Below are 18,746 nucleotides of genomic sequence, written 5' to 3' on the forward strand. Positions count from 1 at the left end.
CTGCCACTTCTTTCAGGGGGATCTTATGATGCCTGTCTACAACTGCCAATGTAGACCATTTTGTAATCATCAAACCTTCTTTCAGCTTTAACTCAGTCATTTTTAGACATATGGAGCTGAAATTTGATATGGTAGTAGCTGAGACAAAGTTGCTTCTCATACTGACTGCTTACAAAAAAACAAGATGGCCGCCAAAGCTAACAAGTTGAAAATTGGGACCAAAATTTGTGCGTGCTCTGACTATGCAACTGTTTATAGCAGAGAGTTCAAACTTCACACATGGACTCCTCATGTGTCAAGGATCAGCCCTTTATGATGTTTGTCTGCAACTGCCAATGTCGGCCATTTTGTAATTGTCAAAATTTCTTTCAGCTTTACTTCAGTCATTTTTAGACATATGGAGTTTAAATTTGATAAGGTAGTTGCTAAGACGGAGTCCTACCGCATACTGAGTGCAAAGTTAAAATATCAAGATGGCCGCCAAAGCTAGCGGGGTAAAAATTTCAGAGCAAAATTGTGCGTGCTCTAACTCTGCAATCATGTAACGTAGGATGGTCAAACATCACAGCTAGAACCCTCATGGGTCAGGGATCCATGCCAAAGAGTTCAAGGTCACAAGGTCAAAGGTCAAGGTCACAACAGCCTGTGAGCTTTAACTCTGCAACCGTTTACAGTAGACAGATCAAACTTCAGAGGTGGACTCCTCACATCTTTAGGATCAGCCCTTTATGATTCCTGTCTGCAACTGATCAGCTCTTGGAGCCATCTTGGTTCAGCACAAACGCACACCGTGGCAGGCCCCGTCAAAGTTTCTCCAGGAACTTTCTAGTTATTAATATTATTTAATTTATTTTATTTTTTTCTGCCAACGGGATGAGATTTTTACTATGTTCTGGTGGGTCAAGCATTATAAAATGTGTCTGTTTCTTAGAACTAGTGTAAATATGGAGAGGTGCAAAAATCTGGATGTGGGTATGTAAAATTGGCTTGCTGGCGCCATTTTAAATGCAGCTTATCCGACTACTTTAACTTACGCATTTGAAATTTGGTACATAGGTTTTTTGGTCTCAGACCTCCAAAAAAGCCTCCTTGCACCATAATATAAAACCTACACCAAGTCATCCATTTTGAATGAAATTGCCATTTTCGATGAAACGCCAAATGCTATTTTGTCTTCAAATTTGAGCAAATCGACTTTAAATTTGGTCATAAAAAGGCAACCTCTCCTGAGCATGGCCATATGGTAATATTGTGAGTTCACCACTGTGCCACCTATTGGCTGTAAAAATTCACGCGATGCCAAATGGCCCATGGGCAGCATGATCAGGCGCTGTAGTCACGAGGACTACAAGAGGACGTGAAACCTCTTTAGAGTGGGCGGACGGGCGGGCAGCCACTTCAGCGAGTGCACAAAGGCCCATTATCACTGCTATTATTATTATTATTTTTTTTTTTTTTTTATTATTATTATTTTTTTACATTCAGTGATTGTCATAAATAAACTGTATATAAACATTCAACCATGTATATATACAATTTGAAAATATAAAATACCAAGGTTTTCCCTATTTTTCCACATTCCAGGTTCCATTTTCTTGAAGCTCAGGTCCTGTACCAGAGGCCTGGGAGCTCGAGGGTTCTGCGCAGTATCTTAGCTGTTCATAGGACTTTGCTCTTCTTGACAGATCTTGTTGTTAATGGGATCTGTTGGAGTCACTCTTCCAGTTTGGGGGTCACAGCACAGAGTGCTCCGATGACCACTTCAACATTGTCTTTCTCTTCACCACTCTCCCATGAATCTCAGACTGATGAAGAACCGTCAACAGTTGTTGTAGCTCAGTCTCTCCATCTCACCTGCTGAAGCTTGGCGCTTCTTCAGAGAGCTCACAGGTGTCTTGGTGATCTCTCTCTCTCACTATTTTCCTTCTGCTCAGTCATATTGGTCGCGATTGATTTTTGACTGTTAAAAGCATAAAACATCTAAGGGGGTGAATACTTTTTATAGGTACTGTAGGGCTCTGTGCAATGAACTGTGTCCAGCCTAAGCCTGTCACCATAAACGATAAATCAATTAATCGCACAATAAAAGATATGAGGTTGATAAGTTTCATTTATCGACGTTATCATTCCTTTGTGTCTCTCTCTCTTTCAACTGAAGATGCTGGATGACAAAAGGCTCAGCTCAGGTGCTGTTCACCATCCCTTTCTCTTAGCGTAAGAGGGCGTGGCCTGTGGTGTCAGGTAGCCAACCGAGGCACCTCGGCTTGTACCTCTTTAGCATTAGCGCCTGTGAGGAGTAAGGAGTAAGTTTCTCCTGTGAGGAGAAACGCTGTTTGATATTAGGGGAAAAAACTAAATCGAATTGGTTTCAAGCTCAAAGTAACAGCAGCGGTGTGGGAGCACTTCGGATTCAAACCAAATGACCGAGGCGAACCGCTGAACCTCTGCGAGCCGGTATGTCGCATTTGTACTTTTGTCGCTCTGTGCTTTTGTTAGTTTGCACTTTTTGTTTATAAAACTGGCAGTTTTGTCCGTCTTCTCTATATAAAACTAATGATTATTACTTTTTGAAAGGCAGTTTAGTTTACAGTTTATAATCCGTACTGTTTTGGTTAACTGTAAGTTTTATTTCCTGGGTTTTTTGTTTTTTTTTTAGTTTTTATTTATGGGCATTCTTTGTTAACGGAGACTGAGAGTCCATTTTATTTTTGTTTTCGGTTGTTTTGTTTATTTTGTGTTCCAGTTCCAGTGTTAAGTGTTCTTTTGAAAGTAAAGTTTATTAATCTTTGATAGGATGTACTTGCACTATTATGGTTCCTTTCGGGCCGGTTTATTCTGTCATGGTCTGGGGAAAAGGAGGCGAACCCAGATTGCAGACTCATGATAAAAAAGAAAAGCTAATTTATTGCAAAGAATCAAAAACAAAGAGCTGACGTGGCAGCAAAAACTAGACACAACACAATCCAAAACACTGAGGAGCAATAGGAGGCAAGACATGAAACGACAAGGAGTTGACAAGTGACAATGAGCCGGTAGTGAGGTAGAGACTGTGACCAGGTTTTAAACACATAGGGTGACAAGGTAAGTATGTGCAGGTGAGTGATGACGATTGCAGGCAGGTGGAGATGGGCATGGCAGGAGAAGGAGAGATAGACTGAGGAAAAGTGAATGAAGGCTGAGGCCCAGGGAACAAAGACACAAGGAACAAGATAACGGAATAAAATAAACAATAAACTCAAACTGAAACAAGACAAACTGAATACAAAAACCCAAATCCTGACACAGCAAAATTTGTTATAGTCCAGCCCCTGATCCAGCATCTTGTAGAACCTGTTTTTGCAGCAATAGATCTCAGTAGTGGTTTTCTGAAGACTTTATAAGTCTCTGACATGGTTCTGAAGGAATTTTGTCCCATTCTTTTTTTTTTTTTAGTGTTGCTTTGATTCATTGCGGTTTGCAGATATTAGTTTCTGTTTAGCTTTCTGAAGGTCCCACCACAGCATTTCAATCAGATTGAAGTTCTAGACTTTGGCTGGACCTTTCCAACACCTTTTCCAGCATTCTTTTCTTTTTGAAACATTCTGTTGTAAATTAGATTCCTTGTTTGGAATTGTTTTCTTGTTGCATCACGACCCAGTGTAACTAAACCAGTTTGGTTCAAGCTTCAGCATTCAGACAGATGGTCTCACATTTGAGTCTAGATCCTTTGGTCTGCAGAGGAGTTCCTGGTCGACTCAAGAACTGCAACAAGCCCAAACCATCAGCCCTCCACCCCCATGCCGACAGCTGGGATGAGGTGTTTGTGCTGATATGCTGTGTTTGCTGCTGTGCATTATAGGTAAACATTTGCATTTTGTCTTTGTCCTTTGGACCAAGACCAAAGGACATTGTTCTAGAACACTTGTGGTTCATTCAGATGAAAGTGTGCAAACCTAAAGGCTGCTACATCCTTCGCAAGAACTGAGAACATTGGTTACGTATTGTAACCCCAGATTCTATGAGTATAGGTGCAGCCCTTTAAGGCTATCGAGTTGTTCTCTTCCCAGGGCTGCAAGAAAATATTTTTATTCCCCTTGCAGCCTTGGTTTGGGAATTCCCTCACCAATCATTGCAATTTATCCCCTCATCCCCCCACCTACACTGAAAAGTGTCAAGGCTGGTGACGACAGAGACGAACCCAGAGCGCAGACTCATAGTAAATAAAGAAAACTAATTTATTAAAACAAAGAAAAACCAAAAACTAAAAGCTGACGTGGCAGCAAAAGCAGAAAACATAAACTAAATAAAGAGCTAAGGCGAAAACAAGTATAACCAGGAGCGGAAACGGGAACAGGAACAGGACAGGGAACTAACAGGACAGAAACATACAACATCAATGGACCAGTGGAGTAATGGAGAAAGTGACCGGGTTTTAAACAGAGATTTATATATTTTACAAAAGCAGTGATGATTAATACTTACTTTATTGAAAAACTTTCGTATGTCCATTTTTTACTGAACATTCTCCTGGTCTGCTCACTGAATGTTCATGCTGCTCTTAGCTGGCTCTGCTTGTAAACTTGCTAGCACTCTGGTATCACGGTTGCAGAGAAAACATGGACTGGAATCCATGTAGTGTAGGAGTACAGTTTGTTATTTGAACAAGTGGAATGGATCAGATAACGAAGTTTGTAGGGAAAACATGGAGTGGATTTCATGTGGTGAGGGAGTACTCTATATGAACAAGTGGAATGGATTTGATAACGACGCACCAAAGAGGATCTCTACCTTATGCTGTAAAGAAAAAGAAAACTGACAGATTTATGATCATATATTTGAGTTAATAATGAAATAATATATTGTTATTTATTTAAACTCATATTCTGGCCACATTATATTGAATTTTTGTAAAAAAAAAAAATAAAATAAAAATAAATTATTTTTTTTCACACCAAAATTAATTAGGGGGGTTTGAAAATATTTTAGGGGGGCTGAAGCCCTCCTAAAACAGGCCTAGTGACGCCACTGTCGACTTGTCAGGGAACACTAGTTTGTCGAAATCCCAAAAAACAATTAAGGTAACTTAAAAATGCTGTGCAGTAGATAGATTGGGATGATATATTTCTGGGAATAATCTCTGAAAAAGACTTTAGCTCCAAAATCAACTATAAATGTAATAAAAACTTATTACCGTGGATAAATTGTAACATTCTAAAACTAATGAAAGAGAGGGGTCTGAAAAATGTTATCAAAACCAAATCAGCAAATGCTATAAATGTGTTTACACATTAAGGAATAAAGTGGTGAAAAAAGTAAGAAAAGCTAAAGCTTCTTTTTTTTTCCTTTTTACTATAATGGAGCAGACGAATCAGGATTCCAAAACAATTTTGAATCAATGAAAACAACTGATTGACCAAAAAAAAAAATGTAGAAGTAAAGATAAATGGATAACTTATTTATATATATATATATATATATATATATATATATATATATATATAAGTCACAGGAAGTAGCAGGCGCCTTTCATTATTTCTTAGCTGACTCTGTATCTACTGTCACCTGGTGTTTTGCAACCAACAATAACAGTTTTGTCTAATAAATACTACAGAACCAGCTTTCAGTATCAGGAGTCTCATAGAAATTGTAGTTTTACAGAAACCTTAACCATTCAGAACAAACAATGTATTTCGTACAGATACTTTTGTGCTGAAGAGCTTAATTATACATTAAATACCTTGTGACAGCATGAATAAATCAATGCTGCTTAAAACACAGTGTAATCAGAACAGTGGCTATTTTCTTCCCCAGATCTAACAGACCCAGTGTAGAGCCTGATGTATATGTGTCAGTATTGTCAGAATAAAGAATAGAAGTTGTGCCAGAATATGAAGACTTTGGGGTTTTAATAGACTCTAAACTAACTTCTAAATCACAGGTGAAAAGGGTCTGCAGTTAAATCAAATTCAATATCTCTAATTTCCATTTTATAAAGTTTCACTAATTTATGTAAGCAGCTAAAGTGCACATGTACACTGTGGTCATTTCACATTATGTGGCAAATCCTGATACATTTGCACAAGTGCTTAATAATGTACAATGTCTCTGTTAAATTAACCAACAAAAAAGAAGAAGAAGAAGAAAAAAGAAATGCTGGCATTACCGCTTTTCTACTGGCACATATGTTTGCACACCATCCAGGACCAGAACAGACTTTGTTCTTGTTCAATTTTCTCTGTTCTTGAGAAGTATGTACCAAGATTGAGTCGGGCTGCCATGTTGTTTTTAGAGAGAAGAGGCTTTCTTCTGCAACCCTTTCAAATGAGCCATACTGGTTTAGCATGTTTCTAATTGTCCTGTTAAGATCTTTAACCTTTGAGATGGAGCACATTTCTCTGAACATTGCATAGTATGACATTGAGGGTGAATTTGCTGGGAAGATTGTCAGTTGCTCTAAATGTTTTCCACTTGTAAATGATCTTTCTTTCTTTACAATGATGGATTCTAAGTACCGTAGTTTGGAAATTATCTTTGACCCTTTTTCATATTGACAGGCAGCAACAGTTGCTTCTCTAAGGTCTTTGCTGATGTCTTTCTGCTTTTGGCATTGCATTAACACATATTAACACAAACTCCTACTTTTCTAGAGGTGGTCAGTTAATCAATACATTTGATCAGCAGCTTCCAACTGATCCTGCACCTCTGAAATCCTGTGGAAGCAGCAAGCCTAAAACTAGTTTTTCACATGTAGTTTTAAGCTTTATTTTCTGTTTAATAAATAATGTCACAGTTTTATCTGTTGAGTGTTTTTGTTCACTTGAGGTTAGATTAGATTATCTAATCTAAGATGGTAAAGACCAGATCAATTTGATTAGGTCCTGAAACTGGAACTGAAGGAGGGTGGAGTTTTTATTTGTCATCCCTGGCTCTGATGTCATTTGTGGATGTGTTTCAGTCATTTCTGAGTTTCTCGGATCATTTTAATCTTGTTTCTGCCTGTAATTTTACATGTAAACTAAAAGTTTTTGTTTGTTGATTAGATGCATGATTTATATCTCATAATGAATACAACTTAGCCTACTGTCAGATAAAGTGAAAAGTTTAAGTAGTGCTGAGTTGCTGCTGACCGCAGCGATCCACTGAAAGGAACTGGACTTCATTAAAGGAAGTAGAAACCGTCCACACTGTGGCTGAACCACTTCCCACTTTCTGACTTTGATTCACTCTCTGGGCTCACTTCCTCCTTCTGCAGCAGTGAAAGGTTTTTATTTTAAAAAGTCTGTTTACAGAGCAACAGCGACTGAAGAACGTTTGATGGAGAACGGACATGTTTCCACCACAGCAACAGATCGGTGCGTTAAATTAAGAATGATTGAGGAGTAGGTGAGAGTATTGATCGCTGCGGCAGCTTGTTTACGGGGCAACTAATCATTGTTTACATGTCCCTCACTGTTCCTGTTACTGAGCTGAATCTGATTATGTGCTTCATCATTGTTTATTTATTAGATGTTTATTAATAAGACAGAAATGTAGAAATGAAGACTAGATGGCAAGCCATACACAAACGGTCACTATGTAAAAATACTCAATTTTAACTACAAACTTCTTATTTCCCAATCAGCAGAAATTTTGATGTTCACACATGCTCTTTTTAAGTGTCTACAGTGTTTTGTGGAGAACAAGCTAAAAAGATTCAATAGGAATCAATAAGAGTTTGGGTGTGTGCACTCTGATCTATGACCTCTGGGAGATTTGAGAGAAATCAGTCCTACAGCAGAGAGAAACTGCATACAAAGTGGAAAGTTTGTGGGAGTGAGAAGAGTTTGCCAAAATGTTGTAAAGTTTAGACAGCTGATAAGTTAGTGTGACATATCATCAACTCTAAGATAAACATTTTGTGATAAAATTTGTGAAAATCCTCCAACTTCAACTGATTGTGTAAAAACTGGTACAGATCTGAAAATATCAGTTCAGTCATGCAAAGTCCAACTTTCTGTGACATAAAACTTTAAAGGATGTTTCTGCTGTGAAGTCTGTCTTAGCTGTAGAGCTCCAAACAGGACTGAATTTTAGTGCTCGCTGCAACTAAACACCACTGAGGTCTATGGGGGCATTTTTCAGTTTTTAGTGAATTTTGTCTACACTGTTTGATGTTCTGCTACCAAAAGTCACAGACCACTATTCGTGATTGAGATTCATGTTTGAAAATAGTTTTGTTTGGGTTTTTCTAAAACTGTGGGTGATATGAACCAAAAACTGTGACAGAAATGGACGAATACCAAGCGTATCATAATAAATGTGCCAATGCTTATAGACTGGTTATTGAACTGTGAGTTTAAAAAAATGTATGTTTTCTTAACAAGCAAACAGTGACCTTTAGAGAACATTCAGTAAATAATTGAAAGCAAGCAAACTACAGGGAACGTACCGAGAACAAAGTTCCTTACAGGACATCTGAAACATTTATAGAATCCTTCCCCAGAGAGCATCTTTAAGTTTGAGGGAATGATTCAAGTTTCCTTCATCTATCAACTAAAGTTTACATAAATAACTATTTGGAGATGTTCCATGAAGTAATATTGAACAGAAAACTTTTGTCATTTTTAGGAAACTTTTAGGGAATGTTTATTTAATGTTCCACCATATATTCATTCATCCTTGTTCTTTACACACTTTTCCGTTCAAGGTCACAGGGAGATGGTGCCTATCTCCAGAGGTCATTGTGAGAGATGCAGGGTAGACTTGGACAGGTCTCCAAACCAGCACAGGGACACATAAGCCGTTTTTCGATTATCGTGTGCAGCACTACCCGCCTCACCATAATTCGATTCTAAAAGGTTGCAATGATTTTCCATACAACTGAGTGCTGCCTGGATGTGGGCGAGATTGTAATAGAAAGGCTGTTCGACACTCCTCTGATGTCACTTTTTAATAATACCGAGCCATGGAGGTCATCAAGGTGATGTTATGCCTGGTCCTTGGTCTATGGTTAGTAATACACAAGTTAAAAGTGAGCCACTGAAGGCTTATACGGCTTACATTACAAATAATTTGAGAAAAGCAAGTTGGTGCAGTTGTAGAAAATGACAGTTTTGAAGCAGTTGCTGCCATGACTAATACAGCAATGTGGCTCCCTGGCCAACCAATGGCTGCCTACATGAAACCATTGACTCACCGCTGCTCACCTGGAACCTTGGCCAGGTAGGTCCTAAGAATTGAACTGAAAGTAGATCTGATCACCTAACAGAAAGCTTCTGAACCCATGCTAGATCAACTCGAGTAGGGCCAAGTCGAGCTCATGGGAGAAAGGCTTTAGAGAGAAGCGAGACAAACAGTCATTCACACTCTCACTTACACCTGGATAATTTAGAGTTACCAGTGAGCCTAACATGCATGTTTTTGGTCCAAATATATAACTTGTTTAAAAATGTGTCTGAGAAATGGAAATGGAGGGGCTTCGATTAGGTTTAACCAAGCTCCTGTGGTGGAGCACTCTCTCATTGCTTTTATCAGTCTCATCCAAAGTCGTTAGTCCTGTTTCAGGGAAACTACACTTGGACCACAGAAAAACAACTTTAGATTCAAACAATTCAGACTGTAAGATTTACATTTATTAACATAAATTAACATATAACAACTTGAACCACAGAACTCATTTCAGTTAGACACAAAGGAGAATTTATTACATACAGTCTGACCAGACCTTGAGTGGAGATTGCAATATTGAATTAGGACAATGATGAGTATTTTAACACAATACAGTCTTTGAATGTTAGGGATGTTAATTAGAGCCATCTCTAAATGAATATAAGGCGAAGAGTTATTTTACCCACAGGATCAAAGTGTGTTTAAAGTTTAGAGGTTCCTGTACAGAAAAAATTGGAGTGACTAATTTAGAGGAACAAAGATAATTTGGTTGAGTAGCCAAATTAAAGATTATGTTTTTCCTCTGAACATTGAGGAAAGACAAAGGTTGTTTAGCAAGCTGGCATTGAATTTAATTTCATAGCCAAGAAATCTACAATTCATTTGCTTAGTCAAAGAACGAGGTTCCTTACTGTTGGTCTAGAGCTGGGGTAGCAGGTTTTGTTGTCCATAGGCAAGGTTTCATGGGCGGGTCCTTCCTGAGAAACCAGACACAGTACTCTGATAACCGGGGGTCAGCCTGACAATCAGTTAAGTTCAGCAGCTCGACCCTAAGCTAACCTCAATCAGTGGGAGACGAGTCGTGGCTTTGGTGTGCAGTGTCTACTAATGTTTTGAGACTTATCTGTTTCCAGCCAGATAAGTCCTGGCTTTCTGGATGATAAGTGGAACCAAGAACTAATGACAGTAATTATTTACATGTCTAAACTAGGGATGATTTAAATACCAATCTTGTTTTGCTGTGATCAGTAAAATAAATGTAATGTTAGATTAATTCTGCCACTAAGAGTAACATGAAGAAAAGAGTATTTGACACAGATAAAAAGAAATCTGAGTTCATTTCTCTGGGAGGAAGCACTCAAAATCAACACAGAAGATAATTATAACTCTAAGCAGCTAAGCACTGAATATTATTCTGAACAAATTTCAGAGATATAATTTTAGCAGATGATTGTATCAAAGTCAAACTAAGAGAGCTTTGTACTCCTGTAGTCTAGTTCAGCTCAAGGAGCTTCATGAGACAACAGGTAAAGGTCAGTCATTAAAGTCTGGGTTCTGTTGGTCTGAGAGTCTGTTCTTACAGTTAGTCAGGCTCAGGAATGTGGTAACAAAAACCGTCTCTGTCATCCGAGGGAGGATGTCTGTGTGAAAGTAGTGTGTAGAAATGAAGGGGGCAGTTTGTCCATAGGAGGTCTTTGACCAAGCCTTTGCTGACCTGGTCTTGTCTTAACAGAGTCTGTGGACTCAGAACGAGATAAAGGTTAACATTACAGGCTTGAACAATGACCTAAAGCTGTCTGATAAAACTAATTTGATTCCTTAGGCTCTGAAAAATATGTAGGAAAGGGAAAAACTGTGCAAAGGGTTAAAATAAACTTCTTTTTTTTTGTAAATTACTAACCATGCACTAAATGTTCATGTGTTTAGAAAAGGCAACATGTGGTGCTAGGAGCCGCACTGTACTGAAATCTGCTGTATATATATGTTAACCTATGTAACTTTAATACCAATTTGCTTTTAGAACATTTATTAAAAAGAATATTACTACCCACCTCGAAGAAAGGTGGGCAATCATGTAATTATGTTTGTTTGTCTCTGTTAGCATATCTCATGAAACACTGGACACATTTTAAAGCACCTCTCAGACAGTAACCACTGTAAGAACATCAAGAATTGGAGTAAACCCAATTCAACATGGCTGGCAGAGCGAATCAATCTTAGTAAACAAAATAATAACTCTTTTTAGTTTTAAGGATATTGAGCTAAAATTTGGTGTGGTAGTAGCTGAGAGTCGTCCTCAACACATACTCTGAGCTCTGACATTGACATCTAAGGCAGCGAGTAAAATGCATTTCTTCAAGCAATGCTAGTTTTATTTTCTGTTTTTAATGTCTGTTTAAAAAGCTTGCTCCAATTTTAGCTGGAAATTCAAACCATTTAAAAAAAGTTTCTTTTTGTATTGATTGAACGGATGTGTCTGACTGCTGCTCTTTCTGCAGGTGATCCGATCCATGTTGATTATCAGTTTCTGGTGAAATCATTTCAGAGGCTGGAGTTCAGCTCTGTCTGAGTTTTTACTGGTGCAGCTCTCATTCTAACAGTTTATTTTGTTTATGCAAACACAATTACAATCTGTCTGTTGTGCATGTGTAAACATAAATAAGGAAATGTGTGACTGTGTTGAGTTGCGTATTGTCAGCAGGAAGCTGTGGGGTTGGTCTCATAAACATGAACAGGTCTCTGAAGGTGTTCTGAAGTTTGATGTCCTTCTGCTTGAAGTCGGTCAGATAAAATGACTGAGATGATTCAAAATGATTTTTAAACAAATGACTAACAACAATCTCTTATCTAAGGAGAAAAATGGTTTCCTGGAGGTTTGGATCAAAGTGTTTTTGTTTATCTTTTAAAGCTTTGCCATCTTTATGGAACAAAACATCCGAACAGCAGGACGTTTTAGAGGAAAGCAGAGAACAAGGTTTTTGTTTTCTGCTGTATTGATTTGTACATTTTCTCTTTGAGGACTTGAAGTGATGTTTTTAAAGGCTGAAAGTGTTGAAATGACCTTTAAGTTTCCAGGAAAAAAACAGTTTTTACTTTTTGACCTGTTAAATGTCATGTTGCATTAGCTACTGTAAGGCTGTTTGTCCTGTAACCATGGTGACAGGCAACAATCGATGCTGATGCTGAAGAAAAGCGTCCGAGTGACTCACATGATGCAAGATGTGTCAGAAAGGTTCTGTTGGACATCAGGACGGCTTCAGCATGAAAAGCTGAATAAAGTTAGCGTGTTTTTACAAATGTAAGGAGCAGATTATTTTTGTCTCCAGTTTATTTATTATTATAATTATTTTTATTAATGGAAGCTTTTATTTATCTGTAACGTTTGAAAAACTGCAGCCAGGTTTTAAATTTTTAGTTGTTTGAGGATAAATTTATTTTTTAACTCAGAGGGATTTTCTAATAGAATCTGAATCATTTCACCTGATGAATCTAATTTGTGTTTCTGTTCCTGTTTCCTTTTTAATGATTTCTCATAAATTTCTATAATAACTACTAATGTTTTAGTTTCAGTTTCAAGAGAAACTCTGATGAGAGGAGGCTGTGAGTTTTCGTCTCTGTGAAGCCGATCTGAATTTCATGAATCATCATCCTGTGTTGACGTGTGTTTCAGGGAACGTCCGGTGACCCGACCGCCTGAGCTGCTGTACCCACAGGCCGATGTGGCCGAGCGTCTGGCACTCGGTGGAAGCGACGACGCCATGACAAACGGCCTGAAGCCGGATCTGCAGGCCGCCAAACGTCTCGCCAAACGCCTCTACAACCTAGACGGATTCAAGAAGTCTGACGTTGCTCGAAACCTCAGCAAGAAGTCAGTGTGTTTGTCTTCTTCTGTCCTTTTCTGTCCACTGGAACAAGGAAATTATCCCCTGCCACCTTTGTGTGTGTATTTGATGGACTGGTAGAAAAATATCCCATGAACTACAGGACAAATTAATGAAACTCTGAAAGTAGTCACTGGATGTTGATGTGGACATCTATAACCAATTACCTTTTGAAGTCATTCCAATTCAAGATGGCTGCTATAGACAACTGACCTTAGAAAATACAAAAGTTGCTCTAATTCAGTCAGTTTTTCAGATATTAAGCTAACATTTTGTAAGGTAGTAGCTGAGAGCCAAAACATACTCTGTGACTCATCGTACAAGATCTTTGTTGATAGCTTTGGCATTAACTGCTAGACTCAATCTTGTTTGTTAGCAAAATATCTGGACAGAATTTGGGCAGATTTTTGAGCACAAACAGATCACACAAGATTTTGCAGATTTACATGACATCACGCATAACAATATGTTCAAGGTTCAAAGATTGTTTTCCACTAAAATGTAATTTCCAATTTATTTAAAAGTTAAGGTTAAGTTGGACTATAGTGCTGTAAAATAAATAAATTGTGTAGAAAACAGTAAAAAAAAAACACATCACTGTATTAAAACTGTGTTAAACAAAACAAATTAAATAAAGTCAATAAAACAGTCTAAAAGGGTTAAAATGGAAAAAAAAGGAAAATATTCTAATTTCAAGCACAAAACAAACTGGTGTCCAGCTAAAATATCAATGTTTGTTTATAAAAGTAATGTTTGGAATATGAAGGGAATATCGTTTTCTCTCTACACTTTTGTAAATGATTTAAAATAATACTTGATATGTTTTAAACTTTAACCTACGTACGTCCTCTTAATGTTTCTGTTTGCTGTTCTGTTTCTGCAGTAACGAGTTCAGCCAGTTGGTGGCGCAGGAATATCTCAGTCACTTTAACTTTACGGGTCTGACCATCGACCAGGCGCTCAGGTCAGTTCTCTTCCTGTTAATGTCACACAGAATTAAGAATCACTTACTATTGATCAATACCTGATCAAGTTAATCATCATAAACCTGATTGAGTGGAACCCAAAGAAGAAATCTGTTGGCTAAAACATTATGAAATGAGTTGTTCTGAGTTTATCTTCATACTTGGAAAATGTTTGATAAGCTTTTATTTTGAAGGAGTACTTGAACTGAAACTTTCTGCTCAGAGGTTTCATGTTAAAAGCTTACTTTGGTGTTTCTCTAATCTTAGTGGTTAACCTACACCAAACCTAACCAAAGTGGCTCTGAAATTGGCTGTTATTTGTTTGTTTGGAGGGTTTGAAAATAAAATGTTCGTTTCATGGGTGGAATAAGAGATTTCCCGTCAAGTTTAAAACTGTCTTGTGAACCCAAAATAAAACGGTCTCATGGCTTTGTCTGGTGAAATTGTCACTGAATGTATCTCCTTTCATCTTGTAGAGCTTGTTTTGCAGCAAAACCAGTACAATGTTGTTTTTACACTCAACATTGGAAAATTTATAACGTTTCCAGGAGACCATTCACGTGGAAACTGGGATTAAGAACTGCTGTTGTAGTTTCTTAGCACGCAGCCTTTTAGCATTTCTCACCACCTTGCTAAACCTGGTCTTGACTCTCTGTATTTGTCCTTATCCCCTCTCTTAAACACCTCCTCCATCTGCCACCTCAGGGTTTGTCATTGTTCTAACTCACTCTGGTGCATGTTGGTATAGATCTGTCCTTGCAGAAGCTGACGTACAAGGTCACAGTCTCTGTGTATTTATCCAGACTGTTGGTGGCAAATCTAAATACATCCCAGTCCATATTGTCTAAGCCTGCCTGTAGATTCCTCCACAGCCTCACTGTTCCACTTTTTCGCAGTCCTTACTCCAGACTTGGAAAGCTTGAGCTTCTGTTTTACGAGGGAATCAGGTGAATCATGGTGTGATCTGTGTGGCGCAGGGGATGCCATGACAGGCATCTTTGGCAATCATGTAGCAGTGATGATCTAGTGTCCTTTTTTCTCCTCTCTTGTCTGGCATTTAATAAACTGTTTCTATTTGGGGAGTTCTTGAGTGAGGTCTCCTCTGTTAAAGTCACAGAAGACAATAAACAGAGTTCAAGGTTGTGTCAAAAGCTTTTGTCTTAAAAATCTTGTTAAAATTTCATCCCATCTTCAGGATCTTGTCTCGTCTCATGAGCTGAGTGTCTCGCTACACATCTACTTCATGTTGTTTGTTTGTTTGTTTATTCAGGATGTTTCTGATGCAGTTCGCTCTGATGGGAGAAACTCAGGAGAGAGAACGAGTCCTTGCACATTTCTCCCAGAGATACAGACAATGTAACCCCGAGACTCTGTCCACCGAAGGTACCTGACTCTGTCTCACCTGTTTGTCACTTGTCTGTGTCTCACCTGTCTATGTCTCACCCATGTCTTTGTCTCTCAGACAGTGTCCACACTCTGACGTGTGCCATCATGTTGCTGAACACAGATCTTCATGGAAATGTGAGTCTCACTTTTTATCTTTGTAAATTCTTCTGTAATTGAACTTTTAAGGGAAAAAAAAGGCTGAGATTTAAAATCCTGTTTACAAGCGTGTCCTGGACTCACAGACTGTCTCAAAGCAACATTAAAATATAAATCACACGCAAAGAAACAAGATAAAACATCACAGTTAACATAAAAGATCATTACGTCTATTAAGAATAAAAACTAAAAGGAGTCTAATCAGGCACTCAGTAAGTTTGTTCGCCAGTCCTCTGAATCAGTAACAGAAATCATTGAACATTTACGTCCAGATTTATGTAAAATGAGTTTAAAGTGAGATGAGTTTTTTCAGATTCAGCTGTTTCTGGAGTTGGTTTTAAAAGTGAGGGGCAGAAGATTTCAATGTTTTCCCCCAAACTGGGTCTGAGCTCTTAGTCCAAAGGAACAAGTCATGTCAACTCAGGAGCCTCCTAAACTTTCTAATAGGATGTAGGTTTGTAGAGAACACCAAGAATGGGTTTTGTAAACAAGAAAATATGAATTTTTAATCTTTGAAAGGATAAATCAGAGCATCACAGCATAATAAGTCAAGGTTTAAGGGTTTGTATTGAATCTTAAAGGTCTGCGTTACACTGCATCAACAGCAGGTAAACACTGTGAAAAAGCCAGCAAATAAACTATTTCCATAAGAAAGACATGAAGGTAACAAACAAGTCTTTTGTTACCCTCAAAAAACAAAACAAAACAAAACTTGATTCTAAAAAAAGAAACTGAGTTTTTGCATCCGTTTTTTACCAGCTGTTGGTCCAAGACATGAAGGAAAGAAAATATTTATTTAATTTGATGAGACCTGACCAACATTTACATCTATTAGGAGCTCCAGCTTCAAATGAAGCTGCAGGGTTTATTGTTTTTAAACATCAACATTCTTCTTCCTAGAAAATGTAATTATTTTAGTCCTGTTAAGTTCTAAAATGTTTAATTTACAGTATTTATTGTCTAAAAATCTGTCACTATGAGTGAAATGTTTGTTCCAAAGTTTGTTGGAAAGTTGTTTTTTATACAATTTCAATGTCAGTTTCTAAAAAAATAAATAAATAAATTTAAAACATATTTTTAAATATCCATTAACAAAGTTGAGGGCCAAAAATATGCCAAAAGAAATCTATTTTTAATGAGTTCAAAAAATACAGAAATGTCTCTAAACATTATAAATTTATTTAACTCACTGAAAATATAAGAAATAATAATTAAATATGCTAAAATTATTAATGCTGACATACTTGAACATTTGCTGCATCTGTGTCATGAAAAGAAACAAAAGGTATTTTATATAAAATGTAATTATTTAGCTTTTCCTAATTTAAATACTTTAGATTAACATCAATAAGTATGAAGTGTGTATTTTGATACTTAGCAGCTGTAATGTTGTCTCTGAAGTGATGCACTTGTTCATCAAATTATAGCTTAAGGAAGTGAGCACTGTTACCGTGACAACCAGCAAACAGATCACACACAGCAACAGGCCTGAACGTTTCCTCTGTATGTGAGAGCAGAAGTGATGAGATGACTGTATGAAGCTGAGACTTAAAGGCCCTGAAGACCTGGTTTATGCCTGAGAATTAACGAAACCATAGTTTTCTTGGAGGTGACGTAAACACAACTTCTCTTTGTGCAGAACGTAGGAAAGAGGATGTCCTGCAGTCAGTTTATCTCCAACTTGGAAGGACTCAACGATGGAAAAGACTTTCCAAAAGATCTTCTAAAGGTACAACTGTCTCACTCAGACAGGGACACATACTAATATCCTAAAAATACAGAAATACAGTGCCTATAAAACGTATTCAACCCCTTGGATGTTTTATGCTTTTATTGCTGTCATAAATCAGTCTTGGTCAATAAAAATTGACCTCCTTTACAAAAACATTTTCAAAAAAACGTCTTCAATGTCAAAGTTTTTTCAAATTTCTACAGAATAATACCAATTAAATAAAATATCTAATGTAAGAGGAGTGACTGCATAGATATTCACCCCCTTTAAAGCCACTAATTCAACCCAGAGAAAAGATTATTAAAAGGTACAAGTCAGGGAATGGATCCAAAAAGATTTCCAAGGACCTTAACATTCCAGAAGTTCTGTTAAACCTGTCATCAAGAAATGGAAGGAGTATAGGACATGTGCAAATCTACCAAGAGCAGGTTGTCCTCACAGACTGAGTGATTGTGAAGAAGGAGAACAGAGAGAGAGACTACCAAGACACCTGGGAGCTCTTTCAAGGAGTTCCAAGCTTCAACAGGTGAGATGGAGAGACTGAGCTACAACAACTGTTGACCAGGTTCTTCATCAGTCTGAGCTTTATGGGAGAGAGGCAAAAAGAGAGAAAACTCAGATTAAATCTCAATTACAGTTTGCCAAACTTTATTTAATGATTTATGAGATTTATACGAGTTTTCTTAACAGTGGCTTTTTCTTGTTCAGCCCTTAGTATTTCTCAAGCTTCTCATGCTCCTTCTTCCTAATGTTATGGTCTCTTGGGACTGGTACATCTATCACAACTGCTTTCTTCTGTATCTTATCTATCACCACAATGTCCAATTGGTTAGCCATCACCTATTTGTCAGTCTGGATCTGGAAGTCTCACAGTATCTTAGCCCTGCCATTCTCCACCACTTTAAGTTGAGTCTCCCACTTTGACTGTGGGTCCTCTAGTCCATAGTCTGTACAGATGTTCATGTACATTATTCTACCCAGTTGATGATGGTGTTCCATATACACTTTACCTGTCATTCATTTTACATCCTACTAGGGCTGCTGTATCCTATTGTATTCATAAGTCATATGATATCCTTGAGAACACCTAATCCCTAATTGCTTCCCGGGTGCTTCAATATCTGCCCACTGCTCCACTTATACATATCTCACATGTGCGATGGGTCAAATGCAGAGAACAAATTTTGTCATTGTATGCGCCCATACAATGATGTCAACATATGATAGTTACTTGTTTTTTATGTGTTGTACTGTCTCAGTGGCATCTTTTCACAGCCTGCATCTCGGGTCCTGTGTGCAGGGGTGGAAATTAAAAATTTTGTCCACCCGTCATTTTTTACCAGCCACTCAAATATTTTACCAGCCACTATTTTTTGTTGTGACAAAAAGTTATTTCATATGATGATGATGGAGGTGGGTGGAAGCAGTTGTGGTGCCCTACAAGCTGAACAACACCTCTTTCTGGACACTGCATGGAAATAACTAGATTTTTCTTATTTT

At 37.8% G+C, this 18,746-nt stretch overlaps 1 protein-coding gene across 2 annotated transcripts in view; it reads left to right on the forward strand.

Annotated features, from left to right (window-relative positions):
* LOC108246240 overlaps positions 1 to 18,746 on the forward strand; it is a 74,771-nt gene that overhangs the window by 28,235 nt on the left and 27,790 nt on the right. For both annotated transcript variants that reach the window (XM_017433681.3, XM_017433682.3), the window contains exons 8-12: positions 12,797 to 12,994; positions 13,891 to 13,971; positions 15,243 to 15,355; positions 15,435 to 15,493; positions 17,154 to 17,243. In XM_017433681.3, coding sequence (XP_017289170.1) covers positions 12,797 to 12,994; positions 13,891 to 13,971; positions 15,243 to 15,355; positions 15,435 to 15,493; positions 17,154 to 17,243 — 541 coding nt within the window. The remainder of the gene's footprint in view (positions 1 to 12,796; positions 12,995 to 13,890; positions 13,972 to 15,242; positions 15,356 to 15,434; positions 15,494 to 17,153; positions 17,244 to 18,746) is intronic.

This window comes from Kryptolebias marmoratus, linkage group LG22 (genome assembly GCF_001649575.2).
Source record: "Kryptolebias marmoratus isolate JLee-2015 linkage group LG22, ASM164957v2, whole genome shotgun sequence".
Taxonomy (NCBI): domain Eukaryota; kingdom Metazoa; phylum Chordata; class Actinopteri; order Cyprinodontiformes; family Rivulidae; genus Kryptolebias; species Kryptolebias marmoratus.